General features: G+C 52.1%; 3 protein-coding genes across 3 annotated transcripts; 2 read left to right on the top strand and 1 right to left on the bottom strand.

The window, feature by feature from the left end:
- Positions 1-900: 900 nt before the first annotated feature.
- Positions 901-1,724, top strand: PHACADRAFT_27832 (uncharacterized protein; the record flags this gene model as incomplete). Its single annotated transcript, XM_007393996.1, has 4 exons — positions 901-903; positions 983-1,012; positions 1,073-1,414; positions 1,470-1,724. 4 exons carry the CDS (start codon positions 901-903, stop codon positions 1,722-1,724), a joined length of 630 nt encoding a protein of 209 aa, XP_007394058.1.
- A 963-nt stretch (positions 1,725-2,687) lies between these two features.
- On the bottom strand, positions 2,688-5,074 carry PHACADRAFT_254658 (uncharacterized protein). The gene is made up of 10 exons (XM_007394865.1): positions 5,037-5,074; positions 4,662-4,987; positions 4,528-4,609; positions 4,094-4,475; positions 3,850-4,044; positions 3,619-3,794; positions 3,214-3,565; positions 2,962-3,157; positions 2,830-2,902; positions 2,688-2,758 (listed from the first exon to the last, which is right to left on the bottom strand). Exons 2-7 carry the CDS (start codon positions 4,889-4,891, stop codon positions 3,470-3,472), a joined length of 1,161 nt encoding a protein of 386 aa, XP_007394927.1. The 5' UTR covers positions 4,892-4,987; positions 5,037-5,074; the 3' UTR covers positions 2,688-2,758; positions 2,830-2,902; positions 2,962-3,157; positions 3,214-3,469.
- Positions 5,075-5,946: 872 nt separating this feature from the next.
- Positions 5,947-9,703, top strand: PHACADRAFT_172785 (uncharacterized protein). The gene is made up of 13 exons (XM_007394864.1): positions 5,947-6,073; positions 6,248-6,340; positions 6,400-6,537; positions 6,594-6,786; positions 6,836-6,894; positions 6,943-7,082; positions 7,134-7,652; positions 7,709-7,893; positions 7,945-8,412; positions 8,465-8,701; positions 8,753-8,886; positions 8,940-9,102; positions 9,163-9,703. Exons 1-13 carry the CDS (start codon positions 6,044-6,046, stop codon positions 9,357-9,359), a joined length of 2,556 nt encoding a protein of 851 aa, XP_007394926.1. The 5' UTR covers positions 5,947-6,043; the 3' UTR covers positions 9,360-9,703.
- The last annotated feature ends 27 nt before the right edge of the window (positions 9,704-9,730 follow it).

The following is a 9,730-nucleotide window of genomic DNA, read 5'->3' as shown; positions in this document are numbered from 1 at the left end:
CTGGACAATTTCACATACAAGGATATTTTACCTTTCGGCAAATAGGAAATGGGCCTGAAATGGGCCTGAAATGGGCTTGAAATGGACATGGCAGCTATAGTTTCAGCAACCATAAAAGGTAATTTGTTACATACATTTTATGAGCGCCTTAATTATACCTGCTCGAGACATTTTAAGAGTATTTCAGGACTATCATCAGTTTTTTGGTCTGTTAAATTTCCGAATCTCCGAAAGCGCTTGTTCCTGATGTCCTGAAATGTATTACAAAGCCATCAGTAATGATGGCTTTCCCGGCAATTTCCGGGACACTCATATGACCAGTACAGCCTGCCTAACTGGGATGTTTCAGGTTTATTTCAAAGCGCGTGACAGACAGCCTTTTCTGACAAGAGAAATTGCCTCAAAAGTGACAGAAAAGTGAGCATTTCAGCACTCGGGAAAGTTGCTGGAAAGTCTCCCGAAATGTTACATTTCGGATGCCTTGTCTGGGACATTTCGGGCCCCCTGAAATCTGGGGATGCCCATAGTGTTACCTGCTGGAGCAACCCCGGCTCCGTTTCCTCAGCCGGATCTATGGCCAATCATCAACCCTGTCAACCAGCTGCGATGCCGCCATCTGGTCGCTGCCCCGCTGAGGGTGGGGCAATCGATTACAAGTTCGACGCCGCTCTACGTACAGGAGATGCCGAACCAGTCTCAGCTCCGTCTCATCAAGTACTCCTCGACGCTATGGTCCAATTTGAAGAGATACATCGATAACCTAGCCGACGGCGCGAGCCCGCCGGGTGTAGTCGTCCCTGATGCTAATCCTCCGCAACGGTTATGGACTTGGGCGCTACCTGGTATGTAGGCCATAGCTGGGGGCGTGCAGCAGAGGCGTGCTGTCACCTCCCTGAAAGCATGGTACGAGCGTCATATCACGAGGAATGCTGCGATTGCGGTCAACAGCGAGCCGAGTGTGCAAGACGAAGTGCGCACACAGATTCTGGATGCCGTCGACATAATCCTACAGGTACGTAGGTTTGAATGTCTTAGTCGAGATCCATGTTCTGATATGTGTATAATCTTTCAGACTCGCTATTTCAATCAAATACCTCTAAATGCTAACGGAACAGCTTCCCATCCGGGCTGGCCCGAAGAGGACAGACAGTGGGGCGGACACGCATTTTATCCCAAATGGATTCGCGCTGTACATGCAACTCATCTTGGAGGCGGTCCGCCTAACAGACGCAAGGGTGGCTTTCCGGATTTCCTCTTGGCCTCCCACGACGAACTGCCCAACCCAGCCGCAGTTTTTGAGGTTAAGTTCTGGTATGGCACTCCCGACAGGATTCTCACTGAGATGCGGATGGGATATCCACATGGCCAGTTCCCGTGGAATGAACAGTCAACAACAGGCAAGGTTCTCAAGCAGGTGAGTCCGTGGTGCGAACTCGCAAGCTAAACTCAGGCTCATCACGCGACACCAGATATGGGGTGAGATGATCTACCACAGGGCAACCCTTGGCGCAATAACGAACGGTCGGCTTGTAGCCGTTTACATGAAGACCGGACCCGACGAGATAACACTCTCGGACTGGCACCCTTGGGAGTCATCTGATATAGTGCACACCATTGCAGGACTCACCTGCCTCTCGATTGATTGGCCTATTCTATTGCAACACTTTCAGGAAAATGTCATCGTTGATGCGTTCTCTGCACCTCGCGTTGTTGGATTGGAGTAGCTCGCATGACTCCAGTCAGAGTACAGTGTACTGCTTGCGTCGTTGACAGTCGGATCGAATATTTCATGCTATTGTTTTGGGATATTACATTGCATGATGCCGGAGGTACGTCGTGTCAAGTCTCGCGGGAGAGAGCAAGTCGAATGCAAAGCCAGAAAAGGTCGTCGTCATGGGATTAAGCTCAGGCTTCTATCCTCTGCGTCTCTCTGTGTCCAACGACTGCACATTATTACGATTAGGTCCGCGAGAAAGCCCACTGTAAGAGATCTAAGTCTCGATACTACGGCCAGTCTGGCCCACTACACATCGCATGCGTTTAAACGAGACACCGTTCTCCCGAGCGCGTTCAAATCAACTAGTCCTCATTCATAGATGCAGTTGCAATTGTGGAATGAGCACACGAGCCCTGGCACACCCCGGAGAAGGTAGCGTACTAAAAATTCGTACATCTCACAGCGAGGTTCCAGATGCGGATTTGCATGTGAGCCAGGTCGGCGTAGATGGGTGGCACCATGACTCCTGACATCCTTTCCACATGTTTTGTCTGATGTCAGCAGACTGAGGCCGTAAGTGAGACCAGTACTGTGCACGACGAGTGAGACCAGTACTGTGCACGACGAGTGCGACCACTTACCACCAACAATAGAGAGTTCTCTGTTGCGAAGCGCCGCGATCGAATACCGCACATCGGCACACAGGCACAGCGGACGGCACATAGCGTCTATTTCCCGGACTTTCTGCCGCAGGGGCTCGGGCATAGGCGGGAGGCGCACCGCCTTGGCCACACCAGCAGCCGGTCCGGCCAAGACAATCGGAGCAGCGGAGGGGTAAGCGGAAGTAACAGAATTTGGGGCCGATCAGGGGCATGCGGTAGTGGGTATATAAAGGGCAGGCTTGAGAAATAAGGAGTAAGAAACCAGCTACTTACTTTCGGGCCCTGTGGTTAAAGATACGAGAAAAGATACGAGAAATACGAGAAATAGCACTTTGAAGTCAAACTTGCGATCGACTCTGCAGTGGAGGTCAATTAATGACTATAATGGCGATCGATTGTAAGTCAGGGGCTGGTTGAGGATTGGGTTGGCCATGGGATTGGTAGGCCTACCTTCCAAAGAGATTGTACATAAGACATTGCCTCAGGTGGTGCCAGCCGATCCCATGGCCAGATACTGAGAGTACTGACAGTGACTGTCCTGAATATTGCATCTCAAGCCTAACGACAAAATAGAGGGCTTACTAGATAGGGTCAAGACCAGGCGGAGAATACTGCATCAAACTCGCCATCATAGATAGAATTCTGTATGTTTTGGCCACCGGTTCTGTTATGTTGAATGATGGCCCATGCGTGTAGTGTGTTCGAGCCGAACTCCGGCCAGTCGGGCCTTGCAGTGCGCCACCATGATCCCCAGCCGGTAGTTAACTTAGAGTTGCGCCTTTCGGCCGCGCATGAGCTGTGAATATAACTTGTGTGAATAGTAGTACGACTCACACGAAACTTTCGTAGGGGGTATAGCCTGGTACTCGATGAGTTTATATGAATCGACATGGCTGTGGCTACAGGAGTCCCGCGGAGTGCCCGCCGGCTTCAAGTCGAACTCGACGCCGTGATGGTGCCAAGCCAGTCAGATCTTAAATTTGCGTGCGTGTGCTTTATTGGGAGTCAGAGATACGTGTAATTTTCAGATGCACTTGGTGTGAAGTCTTGCACTATATACATAAACTCATCGGCCAAAGTGTCTTGATGACTACTGCTTCGACGCAGGACGAATCGCCTGGGGAGCGGGCCACTTATCGAAGTGACCTGCAGACTTGTATATACGATTGTAGTCGGATCCATCGCCCTGAAGACTCCAAGCTCAGCAAAGCTCAGCAGGCGAGAGATATTTGTACTCACGAAGGGGGTGAAGGGGAAGCCTTTGTCGAATGGAACGATATCATCAAGGACCTTGATTTGCTCGGGGGTGAGAGAAATATCGAGCGCCTCCAAGTTTTGGTACATGTGTTCGATCTTGCGTCCGCCAATGATAGGGAAGACGTACGGGGCCTTTTGCATGACGTATGCGATGGCGACTACAACACGAGAAATTTGTCAGATAGCTAGCGACGACCAAGATTAGATACGCACCAGAGGTGAGGCTCTTTGCACCAATGTCCGCGGCGACTTTCTCGAGAGCCGAGCAGACCTGTCGCTGATCCTCGGTACGCTTCCAATCACTGTATAGCGTGCGACCACCCTCGCCTGACTCGAGGCGACGTTGCTCTTCCGCATCTGTGCGAATCTTGCCGCCGGCAAGGACATTCCAGGGCGCCAGCGCCATACCTGAATTGGTAATCAGACGAGGCACATTCCTCGAGCTCGAGCCGCATACCTTCTTGGACAGCCATAGGCAAAATGTCGCGCTCGAAATCGCGTTGCATGATGTTCCACGCTCCTTGATAGATGGAGAATGGCGTCTTGCCAGTCAAGCGCGCATAGGTGTTAGCCTTTGAGACGATCCAGGCAGGCGTATCGGAGACACCAAGGTAGAGCACCTTGCCCTGTACGACAAGATTGTGCAGGCCGTTCATGACCTCTTCGACGCTGGTGGTGTAATCCCACCAGTGCACGTAAAAGATGTCGACGTAGTCCGTGTGTAGCTTCTTAAGCGACGCGTTCAAGGAGTTGTGCATCGACTTGAGGCTGTTGCCGATGTACTGAGTCTTCTGAGAAATCTCGCTGAATGGAGCGGCGCGCTTGTAATTGGTCGAGTACTATGATATGATTCAGCCACAAGAACTCCTACCGGTGCGAGAAACGATGGACCTTGGTGGCGAGAACGATCTGTTCGCGGTTGTCGCGCTTTTCCATCCATTCTCCGATGAAAAGCTCGGATGTCTCATCTTGACTACGTGGGTGTCAGCTCTTTAATATAGCATGATAAAGATGCGGTAGCTTACTAGCCGTTGGCTGTATCAATGAAGTTGCCACCGGCGTCGAAGAATGCGTCAAGCAGCTTAAAACTGCTCTCCTTGTCCATCGTGCCCATGCCGTACTGTTGCCACTTGTCGCCAATGCTCATGGCACCGAGCTGGATAGGTGAGACATGCACGCCCGCCAGAGGTGCCAGCTGCCGGTGGCGGCCGAGCTTGGTGGAAGGCTCAGGAGGGGTTGACCAGATACCACTCATAGTGCGTGAGGAATCGAGTTGAGATGTGTGGAGGAACTAGCTCTGTGGCCAGCATAGTGAATATCTACGTGTCTTATATACTGCAAACCGCGGACTCTGGCTGAATAAGAAGGCATACACATGACGAAAGGCCCTGTTTACTCACCGTTAGTCCGATTCTCAGGGCCTCAGATTTTGAATTTCTATATCGCGAGCCGTGCGCATGACGTGGTAAAAGACGATAGTCGCCAATGCATATGGTAAGTGCTGTCTCTAGAAGGGACAACTGACGCACCCGCTTGCGAATCCGGCTCTGGTGAGTGGTTCGAGAACAATGCCGGTGAGCGTACGCGTCCGGCAGTAGATAAACGAGTGCGTCAGCGACGGGATGCGCACGAAGAGTACGCGGCTTGCGGCTTGAACGGAGTTGGACGGAATTGCCTCTGACCTGAAGCTACTTACTAAACTCGAAATAACGATGCGTGTTCCACAAGAACGTTATCGAGCCGAGGCCGTCGCCGTCCGTGATCGCGAAGGCGGCACCGGAATATAATACCGCACAGCATTGCTGCCCCGACAAATCGAGGGCTTGACTCGCACCAGGCTACCCAATAGCGGCCGTAATGCTCAAGCTTGAGACGTTTAACAAGGGCAGCGTCCAGAGAACAGAGTCCACAGCGAGCCACAAGGCCATCTGATGCATAGAAGTAAGTTATCGCGAATCCCTTCCACGGCATGACCTTTACCACGAGCGCGGGAAGCTGTAGCAAGCGGGAACAACGAAGATCGATGAATACACGAACATATAGGAAAGCCCTCTAATGGTGCAGCACTCGCGATTCAGCACGGTGGCTTCGAATGCACATTGTATAGTCTTAACCACTCTCCTCTTCGAAATGGACAGGTATAGGGCAGTCGTGCAAACACATAATGCCACTTACCTTCGACCTCTGCTCACAGTCTCGACATCACGATGACCAGGGGTCAACGCTTCCGGGATCAATTGTAATTACCAATAGTCAGCCTATTTGCCGAACTATTTCTATAACGAGCTAATCTGTCACGAATTGCTAGCTAATTAATCCTAACATCTCCAAATTCGGGTTGTTTAGGCCTGGATAACCGCTGCTTCTCCGAGCTGAACGACTTGGACCTGGACAACTCGACCTCTCGATGCCAACTGAGGGCGGCACCGTGTTTCTTGTACAATTAGTGCTGTATCCGTAGCGCAGCAGTCCATCGCCCCAGAATCAACTCGCACCTTAACACCGAACTTCCAAGTACTGAGTAAGCACCAACGCAATGCCACCATCCGCGGCCGCCCCGCCCACCCAGCGGACGACGAGTTTCAGCTCAGATAAACCTGCGTTAATCCAGCGGAGAGCAGAAGACGAAGAGTTGAGACCGTACGTTATTGTGAGCGATCTGGGTAAAGGCAGCTTCGCAACCGTCTATCGTGGATATCATGAGGTCCGTGCTGAACTGCCCAGACGCTGCGCTTCGTTATAATGCTCAACACGGTTTTGTAGGAAACGAATCAAGCTGTAGCAGTCAAGACTGTGAATCGAAGTGGGCTTAGCCACAAACTGCTTGAGAACCTGCAGGGGGAGATAGACATTCTCAAGGCTCTGCATCACAGACATATAACACGGCTACTCGACATTGTGGTACGTGCCTTTCGACTTTGTACAGCGACTCGTTCCGTTTGACACGTCACCTGTAGCAAGGTGAACGCAACATCTACCTCATAATAGAGTTCTGCGCGGGCGGAGATCTCTCCAATTATATCAAGAAGCGCGGCCGTGTCGAGGGCCTTGAATATGTGCCATCCCCTGGTGTAGCACCAATATACTACCAGCATCCAAAAACTGGAGGTTTGGATGAGATTGTTGTACGCAGCTTTCTTCGGCAGCTGGGTGCGTATTACACTGTTTGGCTATCAATTGCCCCATTGACTTCTTACAGCCCGCGCCCTCAAGTTCCTGCGGAAGCGAAACTTGATTCACCGGGACTTGAAGCCACAGGCAAGCATTGTACAATTTCTCCAGAGATAGCCATTTATACTGTTGTAGAATTTGTTGTTGAACCCCGCTTCCGAAGCAGACCTAGCGAATGGGCATCCGCTAGGAGTTCCAATACTCAAGGTCGCCGACTTTGGTTTCGCCCGCTCGCTTGGAGATAAGATGATGGCGGAGACGCTTTGTGGTTCTCCGTAAGTGCCTTTATTTATATTCAACTTCCCTACCCGAGTTCATCTACATAGATTATATATGGCACCCGAGATCTTGCGATACGAGAAATACGACGCGAAGGCAGACTTGTGGTCAGTTGGTGCGGTGTTATATGAAATGGCAGTCGGACGACCGCCGTTTCGTGCGCAAAATCACATTGAACTCCTGAAGAAAATTGAGAATTCGAAAGGCGTCGTGTTCCCCGACGAGGATCCGCAGGCAGTTGTCCGTGCAACAGACCGTGGCGAACAAATCACTCCGGTACCACCAGACGTAAAGAAGCTCATTCGTGGCTTGCTCAAGCGACTTCCTGCGGAGCGGCTGTCCTTTGAGGACTTCTTCGGCAGCACCGCAATGGAAAAGTCAAAGTTCCCGAGACCCACGCGAGACGCGCCTCCTCCTCCACCCGCCGAAGAGTACGAGGCACCTGCTGGGCCACACGAGATCCCTGAGCACCATCGGATAATACCACCAGAAGTTTTGGACCCGAAGGCTATGATTCCGCCAAGTAAATTCACCTTTCGGAGGCGAGACTCGGGAATGGGCGAGAGGTAAGCCATCCGTTTTCGGCGATGTTTCGATCTGTGCTTGAGCGCTACCTCCATAGTTCCTCACCGCATCCATCGAGAGATAGTCGTCAATCGCCCGCACAGAGCCCCCCATCACGACTCGCGCCTCTGGCTACTGAGGGTTCAGACATCCCCGGAGAGACCGAAGAAGACGGCTTGCTGAGGCGTGAGTATGTTTTGGTCGACGACCGGAACGCCGTCGAAGTGCATCGTGCATATGATGGTTTGTCTCGCATTTTCCATACTCCTTACATGTACTGATATCAACACTCAGAGATTCAATCCGCTCGCAAGCGACCTCTGCGGGACCGGAAGACTCCACAATCTCCCGCGGACGATACCCTGCCAGCTCCGTTTCCGACGTACGGGTCAACCGACTCACCGTCCCCGATAAGCTTTCCGCCTCCTCCAAATCCCAACGCCCCGCCTTCGTCCGGCTCACCTTCAAGCCTCGGAGCCCGTACTAACGCTCTGACACGCGCTTTGAATGCGGCCTCGAAGAAGCTCTTTGGCCCGTCGACGTCGCCGTTGACCGCGCACTACGGAGGCTACACGTCCTCGTCGCCGCGGCGGCAGCAAATAATCTCTTCGGGCGGCGCAGGGCTCGGTCTAGACATCGACGGAGTGCGCGACCCCCAGGAAGACGCGCTGCTGGAGTCGCTCGAGGAGCTTGCGCAGAAGACGGAAGTCTTGACTCGCTGGGCAGACGAGATGTTTGATTACGTCAAGAAGGTGCCGCAGAGTAAGCTTCGTACCCCCGAGCTGCCTGTGTTCGGTATGCTGACTGCGCACAGAGCCCTTGCCAGACCCCGAGAAGTTCGAGCGTCGAGAAGGCGAACCCGAGAGGCTCGCCGCTCGCCGGAAGAATGCCGACTACCAGGCGCAGTACAACGCTGTCACCTGTGTGGCGCTATACATGCTCCTCATGTCTTTCGGCCAGAAAGGCATCGACAAGCTGCGAAACTTCCACGAGCACATGCAAATGCGGGACCCGGATGGGGAGTATGAGGTCAGCGAGGGCTTTGACGAAGGTTCGTCTTTCTTTCAAACGGCATGTGAGCGGCGACTAACAGATTTTGCAGCGTTAACGTGGTTCAAGGACCAATTCATCAAATGTCATGATCGAGCAGCGTTGGTTAAGACCTGGCTGCCCGCACAGTACTCTGGCCCGCCAACGTTCCTGGACCAGCTAGTATACGACCGGGCACTTCACTTGGTATGTTTGGTATGTGCGCGCTTCGCAGGAACCAACTCTGATGAATCCTGCAGAGTCGGGCCGCGGCTCGGAAAGAATTATTGGACCAGGCCAATAGTCCAGACGAGTGCGAGAAGCTCTACGAGGAATCGCTCTGGTGCCTGTATGCACTGCAAGACGATCTTCTACAGACCGACAATCCATTCATGGAAGAGGACCGTACCACAATACAGACTTGTAAGTTGTCATTAGAGTTCGTTGACTGAACCATAAGAGGCTGACTTAGCTGTCTGATAGGGATCAAGCGAACTAAGCTTCGACTCGTTCGTTGTCGCGTCCGCATGGGCATGAACGATAGAGAGCGCCTGAAAGATGCGCGCATGGACAAGAACCTTGACGACGTCATGCATGACCCGGCACCTTGGGATATTGCACGAAACGAGCCCCCACGGCGCGACGCAGTGTCCCAGCCTTCGTCGCTGCCCCGTTCATGATATCAGCATCCTGAACAATTCCCACTAACTTCTTACCACTTAGACTTGACTTTTCCACCACTGTACTCTTCTGCTTTCCATATTCACTATCCTCATCGCATTGGTATGTCTCTGGCTCGTAGTTGAGCGAAATGGACCGCATACCATTCGATGTATATTTCATATCTAATATGTACAGGCTACGTACTACTCCGGCATTATTTATAGTACTCCATCATCTTCACTTTCTTTCGTTATATCATGTACTTTTATTGCTTTGATCCGCTTTGCACGCTGTACTATAAATCTCCAGGCTCTCAATCGCATCTCGTTCATTCCGGAGTTACCTGGGCGCTTGAAGTGCTAAGCTTTCCTTTTAGCATGGAACTCTA

This window comes from Phanerochaete carnosa, assembly GCF_000300595.1.
Source record: "Phanerochaete carnosa HHB-10118-sp unplaced genomic scaffold PHACAscaffold_4, whole genome shotgun sequence".
NCBI classification, from domain to species: domain Eukaryota; kingdom Fungi; phylum Basidiomycota; class Agaricomycetes; order Polyporales; family Phanerochaetaceae; genus Phanerochaete; species Phanerochaete carnosa.
This window is presented reverse-complemented; position numbering and strand designations above follow the sequence as displayed.